This window comes from Spea bombifrons, chromosome 2 (genome assembly GCF_027358695.1).
Source record: "Spea bombifrons isolate aSpeBom1 chromosome 2, aSpeBom1.2.pri, whole genome shotgun sequence".
In the NCBI taxonomy this organism is placed as follows: domain Eukaryota; kingdom Metazoa; phylum Chordata; class Amphibia; order Anura; family Pelobatidae; genus Spea; species Spea bombifrons.
In genome coordinates, this window is record NC_071088.1 from 126,634,261 (window position 1) to 126,657,671 (window position 23,411).

The 23,411-nt window shown below is 38.2% G+C and overlaps 1 protein-coding gene across 2 annotated transcripts in view; it reads right to left on the bottom strand.

Moving 5' to 3' along the window:
- The window catches only part of SGCG (sarcoglycan gamma), a 46,483-nt gene that overhangs the window by 6,172 nt on the left and 16,900 nt on the right, over positions 1–23,411 (bottom strand). For both annotated transcript variants that reach the window (XM_053456425.1, XM_053456424.1), the window contains exons 3-5: positions 10,857–10,958; positions 8,381–8,468; positions 3,160–3,279 (exon numbers count right to left, since the gene is read on the bottom strand). In XM_053456425.1, the coding sequence (XP_053312400.1) occupies positions 3,160–3,279; positions 8,381–8,468; positions 10,857–10,958 (310 nt within the window). The remainder of the gene's footprint in view (positions 1–3,159; positions 3,280–8,380; positions 8,469–10,856; positions 10,959–23,411) is intronic.

Consider the following 23,411-nt stretch of genomic DNA (forward strand, 5'->3'; position numbering starts at 1 on the left):
ACTTGCAAGCTCTTGCAATGGTAACTTGCAAGCTTGTTGGCACTGAAGACCAACTCGCAAAGTTCTGACATGGAGATTCAAGCTCCATCATTAAGTCACGCAAATCTTGTTTTTTTTCCAAGATACGAGCATTTGCAAGCACTCAGAAGAAATGTGTGAGGATTGGCACAAAAGATCAAAGTCATAGCCTCCAAGAGGAATTTTATCAGAGGGTACAATGTTTCCTCTGGGCCCCTTCTCTTCTCCATCAGTCATTCTGGTTTTATCCACTATGGCTTTATTACATACGCTGTAGCCTGCGAGATCAAAAAGGGTATGAAAGATGAGAAAGGGGTGGAGTGCTCTGTTCATTTTCTACATTTAAGGCCTTATGTTCCCTCCATGATAAATGTAAATAAATAAAATAAAGAAGGATACGAGAAAGAACATTTAATTTTAACATTTTTGTTTATGTTCAGATCACCAGAAGTCATAAGTATTAGTAAAAAGGTAGATAAACGTACTATTTACTTTAAGAAAACAGGTTTCGTAGACGTTTTGTGAAAGAAAAATGAATCCCAGCATTTAATTAATTGTTCTGGCAACGTCTAATTCAATACTTAGCCTGGCCAAATCCACAAGACATCCCTGAGACATTGCAGACCTTAAATAATTGGCTTAATTAGCTTAGTTTTGCTAAATGGCCTCTCTCTAGAAGCTACCATTTCTGGGATTGCCAAGTGTATTCTTAACCCAACACAAACATTTGGAAACAGGTCACCAAGTTTGTACTCTGTTAACAGGCTCAACAGATCTGATGGCTTGAACTGTGCATTTACAAAATTGCTTAATTAAGGTCAGCGGGATATTGCTCTAATCAGGATAAAGGTTTTCCCTCCACACTACTTTTAGACACGGTGAGATATTTCTACAAGAAATTTCTATATTTAAGTTTGGCGCAACCAATTTGTCTTCGTTTATGTGAAGAGTTTTTCTATGTTTGCGACTTCAACATTCAGTGTGTCATCTCTAGCTTTGATGACTTTGTCGCAAACATCTATTCATGTTGCAAAAAGTTATTCAAAGTGACCACCAATTGATGTCTTTCTGGAGTTAAAGATGTCCTCCTGTAATGGTGCATAACTCCTCTGTATAATTCCATGGCCTATCACACTTTTTCCTGTTCCAGCGATTTACCAGCTTACAACTTGCCAATATGCCCTTAGTCACAATTACAGAAATCGAAAGTCGGCAAAGGAGCCGTGTACAAGGAATAATTAGAGCATCAAGCTTCTCACACTCGTGTCTCGGGATCACCCAAGATGATGCTTGCATTCGTCCTGCCTTATTATATTATATAAAAAATATCAACATTTTTTATAACAAAACATCTGTTAAAATGGTCAGTAAGAGTCTTAAGTGATTGTTTATTTTAGGGTATATCCCACACATTTACAAAAAAAACACCACAGATTAGCTTAACATTGTGATTACGCGTAAAGGCAATGCTTCTGCGATTGTGGATCCAATAATTACTGGTGGCTCATATGTCAATCTGTCCTCTACAGATGGGCAACCAAGGGATTATTTTGCTACTAGATGGAATTAATAATAATAATAATAATAATAATAACAACAAGAGAGATGCCAACAACGCACGTCATCACGATGTGGGTTGTTGGTCTCTCTCTTGTTTTTTTATTATTATTACCATAACGGTCAAATTCTGGCTAGTGTTTTAGTCATACTGTCCACCACACATTACAACCGAAACATAGATATTTACATAAGGAAAGATGAAAAGGCGTAGCTTTGGCGACTCTAGTAACAATATATAGCGGAGGCACATTAGATACCACTGTCAAAATTGGGGGCACTAATAATTTCCACCACTAAATCATGCCCTTAAAAAACCTAAATAAATATATATAAATAAGATGCCAAAATACCAGAGTAATGTGATATGCACACATACATGTAAGGGGCCATATGAAGAGTTATGCACAGTCAATAATTTACTATATTCTGTCTAGCGATATACATCAATAAACAAATATGCCAGCAAAACTGGCCAGACCGGCCAGAAATAGCTGCAATAGTTGTGCAAGACGTCTGTGCCTGCAGAATCCTAACTTCACAATAAACTGCTCTTTTCTTTGTGCCCAAAAGGATTTTGCACCAAAAGACCTTTTTTTTACTCACACAGGAAGCTTTTACAACAATATGCTGCCTACAGTTCACATTGGGTTCACGCTGTCCTTGCTAAATAGAATAAAGAAATAGTACTGTCAATCCGAATGTTTCTTTTAGGTGAATTCAAATGTGTAAACAAATCCAGTGCAGTATAGAAGTCTATATATCGCATATTTGTATGTTATAGGGTTACTGGCGTATCTGAAAACTGTCAGGGAACCTGCTATGTTTCTTAAGAAATAATGACTATTATTGTTATTAGCCTTACCTCTACTTCTTTATTTGTAACTTATATCAACAAAAGTTTTATCTTGATATAAACTACATCAGTTACCCTAACGCGATCATCATAAAATGTGACCTGATAGCGGCCCATTACTGTGATCAGCTTAAAAACCAAAGTCATGTTTTACTCCAAAAAATATGACTTGCCCAGCTTCACATGACCAGTGATTTTATATGTAATAAATACTCTACTAAATACCACTGCGTGATCTGACACCTTTCTATCAGAACCAGCATTCACTTTTTCAGCAATTTGAGGTACAGTAACTCATCTGTTGGCTTTGACCACACGGGCCAGCCTTCCCCCCACGTGCATTAATGATCCTTGGCCGCCCCATGACCCTTTCGCCGGTTCAAGGCTTTTCCTTCCTTGGATCACTTTTGATAGGTACTGACCACTGCAGACCGGGGACCCCCACAAGAGCTGTTTTGGAGATGCTCTGACCCAGTCATCTAGCCATCACAATTTGGCCCTTTGTATTTAGCATGTCATAAAAGTACCTGTTGATATAATGGTCATAATGTCCATATAGTGTGTGTTATTTGTATTTATGTATATATATATATATATATATATATATATATATATATATATATATAAACACACACATATACATAATATACGTTTATATAATAAACAAAATTTTATCTTCTATTCTACTGTTAATTGATAAATCATAATAATATTAAAAACAGACCAACCTGTTACTCTGAGCTTCCCTGTTCCAACTAAAACTTCATCTTCGTTAACAGAAAAGAGCATCTTTCCATTCCTTGAGTTTATCTGAAAATGCTGGCCATGTGTTTCTACCGCTTTAGGACCTGCAGTGGAAAAAAAATGACACATCCATTAGAAATGATAATATTTGAGTATCATGCCTGTCTACAACCCGCTATCACTTAGAAGTCTCAGGTTTTACTGCCCCACACTGGACCACCAATGGAAAAGGGTCCCAGCATAAAAACCCATCAGTGTGATATCCATATACCCTACCTCAATGCTTATTGATGCCAAATATAGCCATGTTCTAAACACCACAATCCTACAGAAAACCATGGAATATGAATGGACAAAGTGAAAAAAAGAAAAAAAACACCAATGAGCCATTCACAGGTAAAGGCACAGTGTCTACAGAATGATTATCACTCTATAACAAAGAAGCATACATGCCAACGATGAAACTAAATCTAAAAATCATTGCAAGAAATCATATATTCACTTCTTATTAGCTCTTCAATCCTTCAACTTTCTTTAAAATGTTCATTATGGACTTTTCATAACCGTAGCGCTTAATAACTTTTGGTATAATTCAATAAGCTTTATTGCGTATCTTTTGTAATCATCCCTGTATTAAATCACTGGATCTAATGGTCCAGTTACGTATTAATTAAAACCACACAAAAGATTTTTGTAGCAAGAAGATTGGAAAGAGAAGACATATTTACTCCCTTGTTAGAAATACCAAGGAGCTCTTTGGGAAAATGAATTTTAAACGATGCTCATTTGAGATTCATAAAGAATGGAAACCTAATGAGATTATTATGTTCATCATTAAGCCAAGTTTGAAAACCTGGCTTGAGGGTGTTTCATTAAGGACACCCTTTACACAACATGTTTCATTAACCATCCCCTACATGTTTCCGTTGTGTCTTAATGAAGTAGCGTATCGTTATAAAAACATACTTGGTTAAGCATATTTAACAATTATCACATTTTCTGCAATCGTATTACATGTTCGGTAAAGGACATTTAGTAAGTAGTTCCAACACCTAATTTGTCTAGTTATAGGAAAAAATATCCCTTATTTACAATGCTTGTTTAATACAGATTTACGCCAGACGGGATCGAGACAGACATCAGAGCGAATCGTTAAATAAAATTAAAAGGCAGTTTTTTTCTAGACTTATTTAAAATAATTATAGAAAAGTAAATGATATTCCAAAGTCTATCTCCACTTCAGGGATTTCTTATGTAGATTGTTCTCTTTTACTTTCTGGGCTTCCCTTCATAAGTGTTTGGGTCTGACTGAATTTTGTTACACTCTGATGCCTACCATATAGTATGCACCCCCAAGAGAGCGAAATGAAGTAACATTCTGGTTCCAATCCCTTACTGACCTCTAACGTTTAGCAGTGATTAAATATACAATGTTTAGTAGTGATTAAATATCACTTCCATTTCACCTCTAGATTATGAATAGCAATATATAGATGTTCTTTTGAGACTCGTCAGAACACAAGGTCAATATTTCTCCATCCAATGACGTGCTAGAGTATATCATCAACCTGCTATGCAGCAGTGGTCCCCTAGATTGGGTTGTCTAGCTCTAGCTCTAAAACACCACCACAGTTCCTAATGGAATCGGCCATAAAATGTGCGTGGTAGTCTTTCCAACTTCTGACTTAAACTAACCTGCTCTGGTCAACTTTCTGGATTTAATATGGTCTTTGATATGTGCATGTACTTTTAACTTTGCTAAACTTCTTTTCAGCATAGCCTTCTTTTCTTCTCTGTACCATGCACCTTGGAAGCTTCAGGTTTTTCTGGAACCCTTTGTTCTTTACACCATTACAGAACTTCAGTAACCCATCTTTCAATTGTCTTTGAAGTATATATGTTGCTTGGGCACAGGTGGTGCTGGTCTAAAATGGGTGGAAAGGTTCAGTCTATGGAAGCGGAGAATGTGACAGCTGATTACCATTGACATTCTGTAGATCTGAAAATATTTTCTTTGAACATCTCACAAAAATACTTGATGAGACCACAGTCTGCATACTTTACTGAAAATCAATTTCTAGCAGCAGCCACTGGAATACAATGCTAAGTAAGGTGCGTATAATGATGGTTTAAACTTGAAAAAGTCTACCCATCAGACTCAACATTACCTAAGTTTACAAAATTTGACAGTTTTTAATTTCCCCTGTAAGAAAAATATGCAGAACAGCTAATTAAAATGTGTAAGACAGGAGCATAACAGAAAATATAATTTTATAAACACAAAAGATAGGTAATCGGAAAGCTGTATCAAAAATCAGGTACATTCAAATTGCCATTAAAAAACTCAACATGTGGATTGAAACTCTACTGTTTTATTGCAATCGTTAATATAGAGAAATAATTAATTCTTTACTAGTCATACAGAATGACGCAGTCTGAAAACTATTATTAAAATAGTGTACTAAGAATAGGGGAACATATTTAGACCTCTGTGTTGTGTGTCAGTTGTGGAACAGGAAAAGGCTTCATGGGAAAGCAAGACAAATACCCCCCCCCAAGATTATTTTAGCCAACAGTATAGTCAGAACATTAGGCTATATTCACATACAGGATCATTTCTATATTGATTTGTCATAAAGTTCCTCTTAGTAAATGTGCTGATGGGAGGGATATGGGGTCCCAAGATGGCGTCCCTGCCAGGGGGCAGTGATTGGGTAGGGGAGCTGCACCCCAGATACATCCATCACTGTAATAACATGCTCGTTGTTAGTTTATATTAAAGGTGTCTAGAACTCTACAAACAAGTTATTAGAAAAGAGGAACATTTGCAGCTTTTTGATGACAAATTTTAGGAAATTTTAATTTGACATCGGCATAGAAATTCACTTTGGTCTGACAGTAAATTATTGAGCCAGCTGCCAAAGGGGAAGATGATAGAGGGTTACTGTGATTAGAATAATGAATGACTTACATAATTAATGACTTTATCCTATGTACTTCCTAAAATAGATCAAAATGCAGATGCAGCCCTACATTAAGCAATGCCCTAAAAGAGCTTAAATCTTAAATCTATTCTGTACCTTATTTCTGGTGTTTTGCAAAGAGCAAGACGCGGCGTAATCATGTTGTAGAGAGAATAAGTACACAAGAATACAAAACTAGACAAATGTAAATAAGTTTTAACGGGTAACATATTAGTAACATACTAAATAATGTTCAAATCTGAACAAATTTATAGGGGCTAATACAGTGAGGGAAATAAAACATTCATGGGATAGAAATAAAGCTACCCTAACAAGACAAGACCAAGGACTGATTAAGGCCTGAGTCTCTACATCAGTCATATGGGCAGACCGGATGGGCCGAATGGTTCTTATCTGTCGTCAAATTCTATGTTTTTATTTCATGAAAGACTGGTTTAAACTGCCCACAGCAAACCACAGTAAAGCAAAGTTAATTAAACTGTGGCATTGACAATTAAATGTAACTGATTGCGCAATAAAAAGCGAAGCAATGTAGAAGATTGCATTCAAATGATTAGATTATACATACGATGTTGGATACTATAGCTGCTGAGATGGAGCAGGATTCTAATGCACTTAGTCTATGCTTATTAAAGCTGTTACAAGGCTAAGCAAATTTCATATTCAGACACAGCGGGTCAATTATTATTGAATATGGGCATGTATATTGTTCAAGGGGAACGTCAGCATAGCCCGACCCTGCCGAAAATCAGATTGATTTGACTTCTTATTTCAAAAGAAGCGCACTTGAATTCAACCTTAATGCATAACCTTGTTGTTATTGTTATTATGATTAACAGAGTTATAATCAATGTTACAAAGAGTCTCTTGCATGTTGTTCACGTTCTAAAGATAATTGACTCGTGGATATTGTTTGACAAGCATGACACATCGCCTGCGTAGCACAATAACAAAGCCCGTGAATGTTTTAAAGCCTCAATAAAAACATGAGTTTTACTAAGAAAGCATATTTGAAGTCTCGTAAACATCATTTTTACTTAAAAGAATATACTGTGGGGGATGCCAATCCTCCTGCTGCGGCACGCATGTAGAATACGAGGGTGCTGTGATATGTAGTCTTAACCCAGCATTAGCCCGCATACTAAATAAAGAAGAACATCATTTCTGCACCTGGAACATTTCTACCCATGTGTCAAAATAATCTGGAAATACTTTAAAATATTTAGTCACGTTAAAGAACTGTGATCAATCTCCTGTACTACCATTAAGAGGCTTATTAGTTGTTGCTATGGGTTTTAAAAAATACATCCTTTCATTAAAATCACATGGAAAGCAAAATAAAGTTAGTGTTACAATAAAACATTGCATAAAATGACAGCAGATTAGATGTAAGAGCTATGTGTATTTACAAAGAATTTTACTTAGGATATCTTCCACAAGTTAGGTCCCACTGATAACCCACTGATAGCACTGATAGCTTGACAGTTTGACATTTGGATTGGTACAAAAAAATAGGGTTTATTTTATTTATTTTTTATAGAAAGAAAGGTATATTGGTGGTGGAAATGAAATTGGGTGTTTGGGAACTCCATTTTTATATTTGTTTAAAACATTTTCTTAATTTTTGCCCATTATTATTATTATTATTATTATTATTGCTTTATGTATTTATTTACTGGTGATCACTCAGGAATGCCTCTTGGCATCTTGACAGTACCCTTTATGATTATTTTTTTTTTTATATCTCCATAGAGTGATCAGCAAACAGGTTTCTACCGCCATGCATTGATGGTTGCAGGACCTCACAAGAAAGACCCTCTGGGAACCTTTTTAAGTTTAATATTGTTTACGGCGGTGTAAGCACTAACACAGCCAGCAGAGAATGTCCGAACTTCTCAGATACTTCTCTGTAACCGGTGCTCGCACTGAGCACAGTTCCTCCGATCAGTCAACAGGAAGCTAGACGGGGAGACCTAAATCAAAGTGGTTGCATCACTGAATTCCACATTGTGTTTATTACAGACAAAAGTATAGCAGGGCATACCATTTTAAAGTTTATTAATCTATATGAAATAGAACACCTGGAACAGTAAACATTAAAGTTGCCTACTCTAGAGGAGGGGTACAAGACAGAAAGGTCCAAGGTGTTATGTGTCTTGGCCTGCAGCTGGAATGTTACAAAGCTCCTAAATTAACATCAGTTTAAAAAATTGTAACTTACCCACTGTTAGTCTTCCTGTAATGTGACCGTCAGCGTTCCGTGCATTTACAGTCACATTTTGTGAAGAATGCAAAAGAAGGGAATCATCCTGTGCAAAACATAAAGCAGACCTGCTTTTATTACTTGTTTGCCTTAAAGAAATGACCCCCCAAATTATTTAATAATTCTGACTAAACTACTGGTATTGGGAATGCCCCAGGGATCTTTTTTACCGCCACATCTTGTCTACATCTACACTGCCAACAGAATAAAAAGCAGAACCATATGTAATTTTTTATAAAATTCTGTATTGTTCAGGACTATTTCTTTCTAAGAGGCGAAAACTGGATAGTTCCCTGGGGCAAACATTAGAAACACAGAATTGGATGACAGTTAAAACCCAAGATTCTAAAGCGTTAGACATCCCTCTTGGCGATGGGGTCTCCATAACTGAGCACAATACTTTACATGAGGTCTGTCACTCTGGTCCTCTGTTTGCTACTAATGCCTCTATCTGTACAGCAATATATCCATACCTTCTTGGGCCAATAGGAGCTATTGTCTCATAGTAATGAAACAGGGAAATAGATGAAAATGGGTTCTTGGGCAACTAAAATCGTGAATGTGCCTAATTTCCTCAATCTCAAGTATTTACAACCTGTTGTGTATGGAGAGTGGCATAATCAAACAGCACAAAATGACTGGAAGCCTGCTAATAGAATCATCGATCTATACACCTGTTAGTGGGGATGCATGGAGATTCCTCTCCATAGGAATCTAGCAGGAGATCTGTGTATCTCCTAGCACCCTTGAGGAGTATTCAGCCTACCAGTGAAGGTATTGGGTTATGACATCATGACACTCATTACTGTAACTAAGAAATCATGGGACCAGGTCACATTGCATGATAGCAAGAAACAAAGGTCACATGGTACTTATAGCCACATATGAACCTCCAATATATCACAGATTGTGCTAGACCAGTATGCTAGACCATAATAAACAGTATGCTAGACCATAATGTTTATCAAAAATGGCAAAAGAAGTTAATTAAGGAAACTGCATTCAAACATCACTGAGACTAAGAGAAAATAAAGAGGAAAAAAACAAGTTCTCTGTAAGATATTTATTACAATAGATTAAATGTCACAGAGTAGGAAAAGGGAATATAAATCAGATTGAATTTACTTAAAAAGTGGAGCTCTATTAACACCGTGGGTCTTTAATGCTGACATTTAATCTATTTGTAGAAATTACTGCTGTGATATGTTATTCCCCAATTAGAGAAGATAAAATGGCTCTCAGAACAGTACAGAGAAAAAGCAAACATTCCAAAATAAAATAATAGAAGCCAGTGGTTTTAAAACCATTATTCTCAGTGCAAAATGGACAAAGTAAGGCACTTTAAAATGCATTTGTTTCATCTACGCCTTCTTGGTAAAGATGTAAGCGTTGAGAAACCCGGCAGATTTTTGTTACCTCTAATCATGTGAGTGTTTTTATAAAACTAGTATTGGGTTTTCTTACTTCTTGGGATAAAACATTCTCCACAGGTGTAAAAAGTACATTTAGATCTACATATCTGATTTATATAAAATAACAGGACACAGTTCATTTCATTTTTCTTCCTGCTGTGTCTATTTCTATTACCGTTTTACATCAACATTAAGAAAATATGATCATTAATAAAGGTTAAGCGGTTATCAGGTGCCTATGTCTGACTGATACTATTTGAGAGCCAAGACATCAATAATTCCTTTTTGACCTGGTTTACAGTAAAACAGAATATTTCAATACCGTGGTACAAATTGCTTGTGTTTAGATTAAGATTTAGATTAAGAAAGAAAACCATTTATCTGGCGGTATCATCGTCAGCAACGGAAACACACATGCCCGGACTGGCCCTCTGGCCCCATATGCCTGGTAGGCCAGCTGCTCGACATTGCTCCATATGCAACCAATCTGCCACTCCAGTGTGTGGCCACCGGCTGGATATACTTGGGTGCATTCTACATGCGCAAAATAACTTAAGCATGGCCTGTCATATCCAATTGTCTTAAAGTGCCAGGTCCACCTGATTATTTCAGCCCTGAATACATGTTTAATCAGCAACATCTCTTGGTAAAAATAGTTTTAGGGGTAAAGAGGCGCAGTCAAAAGTGGTGCAAAAGTCAACAGGCTTTTACCACCTTGCGTTAGAATCACACTTTATGCATAACCCTAATGCAGTCAAGTGACCAAATGCTCTTTAATAAAGCAAAACAGACTGAGCCATGTATGCTTAGTCCCACCATTCCTCACTCCAGGTTTGTCCATACAATATCAATTTTGTTGATATTGGAATGAGTAAAAAAAAAAACATAACGATATCATTCCAACGAAACCATTAGCTTATGTTTTATGTGTGTCAAGCACCTGGTATACAGTACATATTAGCTTTTAGCTCTGATCTAATAGAGAGGATGACATGAAAGTCTACTTGTTGTTGAATACTTACCACTCTTGAACAGATTTCTGTGGCATAGAGTGGATGGAGAAACTCAGACTCCCCCTCAAGACGAAGACCCTCACTTGTAACACGTAAGTGTCCCATTCCACTCTGTGGGAAAAAACCAAACAGTACATCAGTGTCCCAAGTTTTTGAATCCTACTACGAATGCATGGCATGCATATATGAAGGACAGAACTGCACTCAGAATACAACAGAATACCAATGTGAGGAATCAGGACAGTAAGTATAGACGTACAGGCATTCTGATCACATATATCTCTTGCATTTATGACTGCCCCTGTGTCATTTTAGCTGGATTTTTGTGCAGAGCATCAGTTTTTCATGCTATGTTTGCATTGAGCTTTGACACTGTGTTCACTGAACAGAGAAAACGTCTTTAGAAATGTAAAGAAAAAATATAGAGACAACATTATCACAAACAACTAGAAAGTGGAGGATAAAAATACTTTCTTTGCCTTAAGGATGCTCCAGCAGGGCTTCAAAAATAAAGGACTTTCATCACGTGTAGGGAATAAGCGAGCGATCTGGGGACTTATTACAAAAATAATATAAGGGTGATACAGCTATGAGTTTGTGTGAGAGCTGCAGTGAGTTGAACATTTCACCTCATTAGAGTCCAAACCCAGGGGGCATCTCATGCAAGAAGGCCATGCTAAATCAGTAAGGTAACATTCAAGGATTCTCTCTTCAGTAATTAAATAGTTTGCAGGGGGATGCTGGGCAAGAGAAGCTTTCTTGGTTTGGGCATTTAGAATCCATATTTACAGAGGTGCAATATTTCAACTCAACTCTGTTGACTTTTACCTATCCGTCTTCAAGTATTCTACAAAAAAGCTACAAACCCTCTGAGTTCCTTGCTGTGTCTAAATTGATTTTATGTTTTGACTATTACCTTTAAATAGAATGTATTGGATTATTTAATGAACAGAATACCAGTGACAATTAAACCCATTCAATGCCAACATTGGTCATATAAAGGTTACTATGTTATACTGTACCATATTGGTTGCAATGAGCTTCTGCTGTGGTAACAACCTGTTTGAGCATCAATTGGAATTGTTCCTTTGATCAAGTGCTCAAATGATTTTTTTGTGCCCTGTAATTTTCTTGATAACAAGTGTCCTTGATTCCGGGGCGTGATCTGCTTTTTCATGAAAAGTCTAGTTTTTAAACTTCATTGAATTAAACCAAATAAAATAAATCTCAGATTTTTGTATTTTTAACCCCAATTGACTGTTATGTTCCTTTCTTATCCAATTCGATCTAAATCCAAATTTGACTAAAATCTGCCTTTTCACTTGCAACATCAATGCAGCTTTAATGAGCACCCTGACCCATTTAAAATGTGCCTCCCCATAACCCCCAGGCACAGTCAAAACATTTAATCATCAATTGGCAATTACTCAAACAATCCTTCTTCTGTAAGTCAAATGGATTTTCCATCACATCTGATTTTTCAACATTGTAAAAAGAGGAAAGGGTAACAAAAAACCAATGTCAACCAATTCACAGAATCAATACGGTTGCCAAAATGGAGTGATAACTAATTGTCTTTGTTCACGAACAGCTTTGTTTTCTAATTAGAAAAAATATCGTATGCTCCCTATTGTGTTACAAATATTCATTGCTTTGATTCTGATTGCTTAAAGTATATATATATATATATATATATATATATATATATATATATATATATACACACACACACAGTATTGTGCAAAAGTTTTAGGCAGGAATAAAAAAAAGATGTAAAGTAAGAATGCTTTAAAATATTGATGACATGTTGATGTTATTGGTATCATTTAACAAAATGCAAAGTGAGTAAACAAAAGACAAATCTAAATCAAATCAATATTTCATATTTGTCTGCAAAACAGCATACATTTTTCTAGGTACACTTGCACAAAGGCAACAACACGGTGAGCAATATAGTCCTGGCAGTATAAAATAAACTTGACCACACCTGGGGTATTTCAGCAAAACAAAAAGGAAATACAATCCAGAAGACATGATAGCCTTATACAAATAAACACGGGGATAAGACCAAATGCTCTCTCATTACTTAACGCATTGTTTAGTTAATGCAAGTGTAACGATCAAGAGGTCATGCATTTAAACTTGAGAAAGGGAATTTTCATTTAAATCAGAAAAAGGGTTCTTTAAAGTAAACAAGAAAGATGTGGAATTCTGAACCCACAGACTCAAATCCAATAGATGCCTTTAAATATAAAGGGATTTAATTGTTTATAATGGCAGGATCCGTTACAGCTGGTTGATCCAGCGAGAAATCAAATTCCCATTTTGGTTGATTGGCCTTGTGTCTTTCTTTAATCCAAATTACTATAGACATGTCTTTTTCTACTACTCTTTAACCATGGCAACCTCTGAACCTGGGTATTTATATGATTTATTATAATGTAAAAGGTTCTGGCTTTCAGCAATGTTTTTTTTTCTGCCAGCTGGATATGCAACAAGCAGAATGCCATAAGGTTGTCCACGTTTGTGTTTACAGTTTGAGACAGTTCATTCATGATCTAATTACCAATATATTTGAAGAGTCATCTGGTTGCAAAATGCGATGAGTTGTCTAGACATATTTGTACAGCAGAGGTCACTGAACAGTTCAGTATGAATTATCTGTAAATAAATACGTTGCTATAGTACAGCATGTGATTTCATCAATGTGGAAATAAGTCTAAAATTTTTCTTGCAGATTATTGGATTCTAAATCCATTTATCATTACATAAGTTATGGTGGGGTAAAGGGTAAAATTAAGGGGGTAGTAGAAGCATTATTAAACACTCATTTACAGGCACCAGACAAGCCAGAAGGCTTGTTTTTCCCTCAGAAATCTAATGATGTTGCCACAACCACAAGGGATTCTGGGTAGGCGCGTGCATGTCCATGAGTGGTGATCTGGCTACTGCTCCTCTTACCCGAGTTGTGTCTAAAGTCTGTCTTGTACAGCGGGCAATTACTTTCAAGGGATCCATGCATAAAGTGGATATAGAGGCAAAAGGTGTTTATTGTTGACCTTATTTACATGCGCCTACCCAGAATCCCTTGTGGTTGTGGCAGATAAATCCATTTATCTGAATGATATACATTTTGTCAGTAAATACATTTTAAGTGTGCATACTGGTCATTACATATTCTTTGGAAGTGGCTATCACATTTGTAACAGAAAGGGCAGGAGAATGCTGGTGTTGCTTTGTTGTTTTTTAGTCAGTTATGTCTAGTCTAGTGCATGTGTCATCTGTAATACAATGTTCTGAAAATATCTGAATGGGACCATGGCTGCTTAAGCTGCTCGTATGGTAGAGCAACATCTGTCTCACCACCCATGGACAGTCATGTGAAAAAGAAAGTGCAACATCTTTGAATTCTATGGTTTTACACATCAGAACATAGTAAAAACCACCTGTTCCTTGGCAGGTCTAAAAATTAGGTAAATACAATCTCAGATGAATAACAACATATTACATATTACACCGTGTCATGATTTATTAAAAAAAGCCAAAATGGAGAAGCTATGTGTGAAAAACTAAATACACCCTTACTGCTTCTATAGTATTGAAGATGCTAAGTTACTAATGCCCTTGATTAATTCATCATCAGCAAGTGTGATCACCTCTATAAACATAATGCCAAGGAGGAAAGACAACAGCAATGATGTTAGAAAAGCAATTGTTGCTTTTGGGTTATAAGGCCATTTCCAAACAATTTAAAGAACGTCATTCTACAGAAAGATCTACAGAAAGATTATTAAGACAGCTACCAGCCTTCCCAGGAGTAGATATCCCAGCAATTTCAGAGCGTGCAATGTTCAGAGAAATTGCAAAAACCCCAAGAGCTACAGCTACAGGCCTTGGTTAGCATGTTGTAGTTCATGACACTACAATTAGAAAAATACTGAACAAGTATATTTTGTTTGGGAGGGTTGCCACAAGAAAGCCTCTTCTCTCTAAAAAGAACAGGGCAGCATGGCTAAGGTTTGCAAAAGTTATAACAATGTCCTTTGGACAGACAAGTGGAGATGTATGGCCATAATGCACAGCACCACTTTTGGCAAAAACCAAACACAGAATATCATCGCAAACACCAACAGTCAAGCACAGTGGTGAACGGGTGATGATTGGGGCTTGTTTTTTTTGTTATGTGGCTATTTTGCTTTAAGAAGCTGAGCATGCTCAGTAGTGTCTTGTGACTTAACTGACAACAAAGGACTTGTCTGACTTTATTATGATATTGGAACCCACAAAGCACGACACAGATATTGATAATGATGACAGAACAGCTTCTACCCAGCGTGTTTTTATCTCAGAATCCAAATTGCTTTAACCCCTTCGTGGGACGAAGACGTGGGACGAAGTACGGAGGCACTGCCATTGGGCGGCGCGGTGTATGCACCGACCCCCTTAACTTCATTAGTCGGTGGGAGGAGGCGGCCTGGGTGCTGGAGCCTAAAAGTTCCCAGGTATAGCTGCTGTATCGTGGCGTTGCTGAATGCCTCGAGGTCGAGGCATTACAGCAACGCCGTTTGGGTGCAGAAAGCGAACGTAGATCGCTTTCTGCACCCGTTTAAAGACGTGCCGGTTCTGGCACGTCATTTGTCATAATCGACTTTTTTTCGTGCCGTGCCAGAACCGGCAATTGTCATTAAGGGGTTAATCTGTAGTACAAATGTTTTCGTTATGCGTGACTTTTCTTTGTTTTTTTTCCACAAAAGTACAAAGGTGCTGTTTGTTTAGTGTACAGCAGCTATACCTGGGAACTTTTAGGCTCCAGCACCCAGGCCGCCTCCTCCCACCGACTAATGAAGTTAAGGGGGTCGGTGCATACACCGCGCCGCCCGCCCAATGGCAGTGCCTCCGTACTTCGTCCCACGTCTTAAAAGGGGTGGGACGAAGAGCTGAGGCACGACCATTGGGCGGCGCGGTGCTTGAACACTGGTCCCTTTAACTTCTTGAATGCCGGCCTCTACCCACTGCCCTCACCAGACACCAGAAGCAGTGGTAAGTCGGGGAGGAGGGGGGGTGTTATATGGGGGCTTAAGGCTTTTCTTGAGACAGAGTGCCCCATTATATGCCTTTTAACCCCCTCCATGCCACTCTGCCTCTAGAAATGCATTTTAACCCCCTATATGCCCTCTGCCTTCAGAAATGCCTTTTAACCCCCTTTATGCCACTCTGCCTCCAGAAATGCCTTTTGACCCCTTATATGCCACTCTGTCCCATGATATGCCAGAGTGGCATAAAGGGGGTTAAAAAGGCATATCATGGGGGCAGAGTGGCATATAGGGTGTTAAAAGGCATATCACGGGACATTTTTGCCATTTCTATGTGGAATTTAAGGAAAACGGGCAGATTAGATGGGCTGAATGGTTTTTATATGCCGTCATATTCTATGTTATTTATATGGGTGATAAACACTGTGATACACTCATGCATGCAAACAGTCTTCAAAAGTGGGGCACCAGGGGAGGTGCCCCATTAATATGTCACCCCGCTGGTTACCAGACTTTCCCCAGGATATTTAAATAAACACAGACAATATTCTGTATCAGTTTTTTCTGCAGTAAGTATGTCCACAACGTTTAGTAAGTCTGCTAATATTTCCTCATAAGTTCCTCACTTCAAACAAATGAGTAAGGTTACTCTTTGGTGGTCACGTGTCCTTAACTATTACATTAAAATACAGTGGCTTTGTGATTAGATACATTTAACAGAATCCTTATTTCGGAATGACATCCTGCTTATGGTTACATCACTCTGAATGTGCTTAGCAAACTTTAGCATTAGGATTTACTGTTATACAGTTATTCTGCCCATTAAGAAATCAATGAACACGGTTAATGCACCATTGCTCTTTAGATCTCCAAGTACCAGGAATCAGCGGACTGAAATGTATATTTCGCCATAGTGATAATAAGTTAATGGAACATAAGTTAAATTTATACATACACCGATCAGCCATATTATGACCACCTACCTAATATTGTGTAGGGCTCTCTTTTTTTGCCAAAATAGCCCTGATCATCGAGCCATGGACACTAGACCTCTGGAGGTGTGCTGTGGCACCAAGACGTTAGCAGCCATGGATGCATCCTGGTGCCATGTGTTCTCCAGGTAAGTGATCCATGCGCAGCCGGCCATCCATGTGAAGTAAAAGTCCAGTCCACCTTCTTACATTGCTCCGTAGTCCAGTTCTTCTGCTCACGTGACCATCGTAAGTGCTTTTGGCAGTGGACAGGGGTCAGTATGGTCACCCCACTAATCTGCAGCTATGCAGACCCATATGCAAAAAACTGCAATGCACTGTGTGTTCGGAAACCTTTCTATCAGAACCAGCATTAACTTTTTCACCAATTTGTGCTACAGTAACTTGTCTGTTGGATTTGATCACACGAGCCAGCCTTCACCCCTCATGTGCATCAATGAGCCTTGGCTGCCCATGACCCTGTCAACGGTTCACCGCTTTTTGGTTTTGGAGATGACCCAGTCGTCTAGCCTCAAAATGTAGCCCTTGTCAAAGTCACTCAGTTCCTTACGCTTGCTCCTCTTTCCTGCTTCACACATCAACTTTGAGGACAAAGTGTTTACTTGCTGCCTATTATATCCCACCCATAATCTTATGGATAATCGGTATATTTTCTCTGCCACTAACAGTACAGAACAATACTTTCTTCATTTACTTGGAACTGTTATGAAGCAAGTAGCAAAATATGAAACACAATACAAGCCTCAAAGATATTATTGTGGGTTGCACATACTTATGTATAACTTGAGTTGTGCCATGGTAACATAACATACAACCTACCGATTTTTTGGGAAAATTCTTATTTTTGTTAAGCAATCATGGGCCGGTTTGGTAGATCCTCTGATCTCCCAACTAGGACAGGGAAATGTAAAAACCAATGGATGTCTGTGAAGTTGCAGCATGTACCTTACAGCATTACACACTTGGTTATGAGTAGTAAAAAAAACAAACAAAAAACAGCACAAATGCACAAGTTTGAGAGAAGTTCCTGGAAATGAATGTGACTGAGGCTGTGTGCAAAATACTGTAAAGGTACTTTAGATTATGCACCTTAAATATAACTGCTATTTTTGTAAGCAATGTGAATTACAGCAATTACATCATATTTGACTATTTTTGCGTTCGCAAACATGCATCCTGATCACCCATCTGGCATTACAGAGAAAAAGAACAGTTATTCTGCATTTTAACACACTTTCTATCATGATGGAAAACACCAAACAGTATAAGCCAATAAAGGTAAAAGCTTTGACGAGTGACCTGTAGCGTTACTGCTGATCATGCATGTTTCAGCTAAATCACAAATAATTCATCATGGTATGTGGTATTATAAATTATCCGGTCTCATTAATCAGTAGCACACAGAAAGTAGTCTCCATTTTACTGCCCAGCAAAAGATGGGAAACATTGCTAATTACAGCATGTAGTTTTTTTTTTGTTTTGTTTTTTTTACATTTGGACATCCGGCATGCACCACTACAAAGAATACATATTCTGTATTGCCTAGTAATAAGATGGAATGTAGATCATGTTACTCTCCATGTGTGCAATGAAGGCCCCAGATATCACAGCTGATTAATGCCCCCTGTAGTTGCTCTTTATTCCGAGTAAGTGGAACGGTTTCAGACCATATACACACCTTCTACTTTGTCCAGCCTGTTCTCCACCCTTTTTGTGATGTGATAAGGACTAACCATTTCATCGCTCCCTTGCAACGCTGCTGGCGAGTGATCATGGTACCCAACCTCACTGCTGAAAGCTGAGATATGGCATTGGGCGCAACATGATTACTCGCCAGCAGCATTGCAATATAGCCCAGGGTTTACCTATTGTAGCGTCAAGTTAAGAGGTAACCATGTAGGAGTCTAGTGACTATTACTGACACTTTGCCAGTGTTTGAGTTCGCTTTGTTGCTTCAGGCTCGAGTCATGCTAGTAATCAGCTTGTAACCCTATACCTATAACCTATGTTAAGTTAAGGTATTTGGGATTGTTCACAGAAGGTGTACATTATTTCTTCAAATATTTCAAGAGCATCTGTTGAATGTCAAGATGCCTGGATGCTCCTCTCACAAAGCAGACCCACAGCACATAAATCTTTCTTATTAAGAATCTAATAAAATACTGCACTAATTTATAATGGTAGTTTTTAATTTTATACGCTTTAGTCATACTATTATGCACTTACTGAGGTCATTGATAAAGGTTACTAGAAAGTACACGCTACGCATACTAATTGTACAATGCAGCTTTATACAGCCCAGAAATAATAGAAGGGTCTTCTTTTCTCTTTCCACAGATCATTTTATTGAAAAGAATCATTTTGTTTCCTTCTTCATTCTGTTAAAATAAAAATCTGTAACTATCTCTACATTGAAATTAAAAAAAAAAAAACATCAAACCCAGGTCTGAATCGGTAAAAAATAAAATAAAACCAAAACAAATTTGTATTAACACTTTAGAACGTCTTCTTTGATCGTTACCATCTTTATCCTTCCAGTGTCTTTGAAATGCAGCAAACCCTAACTGAAGGGTAGAAACACAGAATTTGACAGCAGATAAGAACCATTCAGTCCATCTAGTCTGCCCATTTTTCCTGACTCAGACCTTAATCAATCATTGGTCTTGCCTTAGATTCAGGAGAGCTGTATGCCCATCCCATTTATCTTCAAACTCCCTCACTGTAACAGCTTCTACCACATCTGATCTGAGGTCGTTGCATTTATTTACCTCTCTCTCATCAAAGTAATCCTTCCTTATATTACTTTCTAAACTTCTGACACTCTAGGTTTAGACCAGACCTGGGCAAAGCACGGCCCGCGGGCCACATCCGGCCCGCTGAATAGCTCGGACCGGCCCGCAAAGAGTGTCCTGGTGACTCACCAATGAGTCCGGTGTCCCCCCCCGCCCCGGTCACTTACCTTAAACTCCTGTGTTGGAAGCGTTTGTCTCGGGTGCCGGCGCTTTACGCTGGGCGCCGGCATATGACGTCAGACGCCGGCGATCAGCAGTGAAGCGCCGGCACCCGAGACAAACGCCTCACGCTTCCAACACAGGAGTTTAAGGTAAGTGACCGGGGCGGGGGGGGAGATCCTGAGAAGGGGGGGTTAGGGAGTTAGAGGGGAGATACTGAGAAGGGGGGGTTAGGGAGTTAGAGGGGAGATACTGAGAAGGGGGGTTAGGGAGGGAGGTCTTACTGTGTGTGTGTGTCTTACTGTGTTTGTGTGTGTGTGTCTTACTGTGTGTGTGTATCTTACTGTGTCTGTGTGTGTCTCACTGTGTCTGTGTGTGTCTTACTGTGTCTGTGTGTGTCTTACTGTGTCTGTGTGTGTCTCACTGTGTCTGTGTGTGTCTTACTGTGTCTGTGTGTCTCACTGTGTCTGTGTGTCTCACTGTGTCTGTGTGTGTCTTACTGTGTCTGTGTGTGTCTTACTGTGTCTGTGTGTGTCTCACTGTGTCTGTGTGTATCTTACTGTGTCTGTGTGTGTCTCACTGTGTCTGTGTGTGTCTCACTGTGTCTGTGTGTGTCTTACTGTGTCTGTGTGTGTCTTACTGTGTCTGTGTGTGTCTCACTGTGTCTGTGTGTGTCTTACTGTGTCTGTGTGTGTCTTACTGTGTCTGTGTGTGTCTTACTGCGTGTCTTACTGTGTTCATAGCTTATTCAGTTATTGTAATAAATATTTTAGCCCATTTTTTAGCTCAAAATATTTTTTCCTTTTTTTTCTCCTCTAAAATCTAGGTGCGTCTTATCAGCAGGTGCGTCTTATAGAGCGAAAAATACGGTATGCACTCCGAAGCCTTGTTCATTTTGTTCACTTCTGTGCTGTGCTAATAGTTATTCAGGCCTTACTTATTCAAGCACCTCTACCAATGACGTAGGCTTGAATAACTTTATTAAACAGCACATAAGTTAACAAAATGGACAAGGCTTCGGAGTTTGTAGTTTGTAGAGGTCTGGCCCTCTAAAACCATTCCAATTTCTCATGTGGCCCCATGGGAAAATTAATTGCCCACCCCTGGTTTAGACTATGGCCTCTTGTTCTAACATTTGTCCTCTGAAAACCTTTGCTGAAGCTCTTTAAGTATTTAAATGTTTCTATCACATCCCCCCTCTCTTTTCTTTCCTTAAAATCCTTTAATCTTTCCTGATGGTTTTAATCCTACAAACCATTTCCCATTTTAGTAGTCCTCCTGAACTCTCTCCCATATGCCAATATCCTTCTGGAGATGGTGTCTCTAGAATTGCACACAATTCTCTTAGTGAGGCTTGATTTGTAAAGTGGCAGAACCATCTCTTCCTTTCTTCTACTTATGCCTCTTGCTATACAACCCATCACCCTTCTTGCTTTTTTCCAATGTTTTATCTGCTTACATTTAGGTCCTCAGAAATAATTACTCCCAACTCCCTCTCCTTTTGTTTTCACTCACGGAACAGTGCCTCCAATGCTATATTCTGCCTTGGGATTTTTACTGTCCAGTGTGTGGTTACCCTTCATCTTTATCAATGGGTATGTCCACAAACCTTTACCGTGTACTGGCTTCCAATAAGCCATTTTTTCTCCAATTTGCAACAACTAATAGGATTATTTTCCAAAAACAATATGAAAACAGAAAATATGGGTAGCTTTGTCATCCCCTGAAGAAAGTTCCCACATTTAAATGTGCACGCAAGATTTCGATAAAAGTAAGATGCCTAGTGTTCACCTTAAAATGTAAGACTACACCTGGGGTTATCAGAATGTCGATGAAAGAGCAGCTGTTAATTAATCTCTAAGTGTAAAATAAAATCCAATGGCAGGGAACACTGCACAGGGCTAGTCTTGGCACCAGGCATCAGAGCCTGAATCAGGGGGGTCCCTGGCAGTGGCATATTCTTTCTAGAAACACAGGTTTAAAATGGTGGAAACTTCTGGGCTACTATTTAAGTGACAAATTGCCCTAGGGAGCTGAAAATTCCAACACATACCTTTCCTCCCCTTATGTCCCCTTTTTCTATGAAGTATATCTGCTTCGTATTAGTATATCACATTCCTCTACAGCTCTAAAACTCATAATAATATTTATATAAAACAGTAAGATAAAACAGAAACTGCGTTTAGAAATGTAATTGTGTAAAAACATAATGATTGCTTAAAAAACAATGCTATCTACAATGCAAAAAAAATGAGGGGTGCAAAAGAGTAATATTGCCTGGGGTGCCATTTCATCTCGGACTGTGCATGGAGCGTGCATCCAATATGGTTGCTTGCTACATGACAACTTGCAGTATTTAAAAAAAAAAGACGAAAAAAAACAAAGTAAAAGCTTCACCATGCTCTTAGGACACATCCCTGGTAGTAGAGATATTTTTAATGGCAAAAAATGTAAACTTATAAAAGTTGGACAAAAAGTATAAACACACATTTACTAAAGCCAGATCACATTTACAAATTCACAAACCGTTTCAGAGAATCAAGTTGATGCAAGCAGAAAAAAGCCAGCCATCATTAACTTGCGAGATGCAACTTTAGTGCTGTTAAATTTTCAGGTATAGCTATAATAATAATAATGGATATTTAATACTACTTGGATAGCGATAATGCGAGCCTCAATGTACTGGCATGCAGGAATTTATGCACCTCTGCTAAATAGCAACTTAAATTAACATAAAATATATGATTATAAAAATGTAGTATCCATCGTACGAGAATGTATTTGTATTTTTGTTAGCAATATAATAACATTGCGAAGTCATCATCGTTCTTTGTAGCGATATATTCCAACTATATTCCAGTGAAATTCAAAATTAACAATTAGCAGGCACACCCAAGTGGAGACCAATATTAAACTAAATGGTATCATGGTACATTAACAGGCTGATATCCATAATAATTAACATCAATTGGAAAATGATTAATTACAGCACTCTTTTATTTCTCTAGAACTTATTATAATAGTTCAAATGATTAATGGTGTAATCAGCAGAGGAAAGAAATAGAAATAAAAGGATTAACGGGACAATAAAAACTTGCAATTGCAAAATTAAAGTGATTTAATTTCTGCTTACAATCAGGTTACAAGTATACTAAGAAGTAATAACAAGTCGAGTGAACATTCACATTTAACAAGGTTTGGAGCACATCACACATTAAATTTTAATTATGTGTGCTTTGCCAGTTACTGTATAAATGTTGCAATTCTCTCAGTATGAGCCACTTCCAATACAAACTTTAAAGGGCCTGTATACACTGCAGGAGACAGGCCCAGACTATTCATCTAGCACAGTGGTCTACAAACTGTGGCCCTCCAGGTGTTTCAGGACTACACCTCCCATACGCCTCTGCCAGCCTCTTAGCTGGAGGAGGATTATGGGAGATGTAGTCCTGCAGCAGCTGGAGGGCCACAGTTTGAAGACCCCTGATCTAGCAGGAAAATGCCCTGTGGACCAAAACAGCGGCATACTTACTGATACTGCCCCACCAGCAGCAGATCAGTGTGCGGGCACCGGCTGGATATGCCACC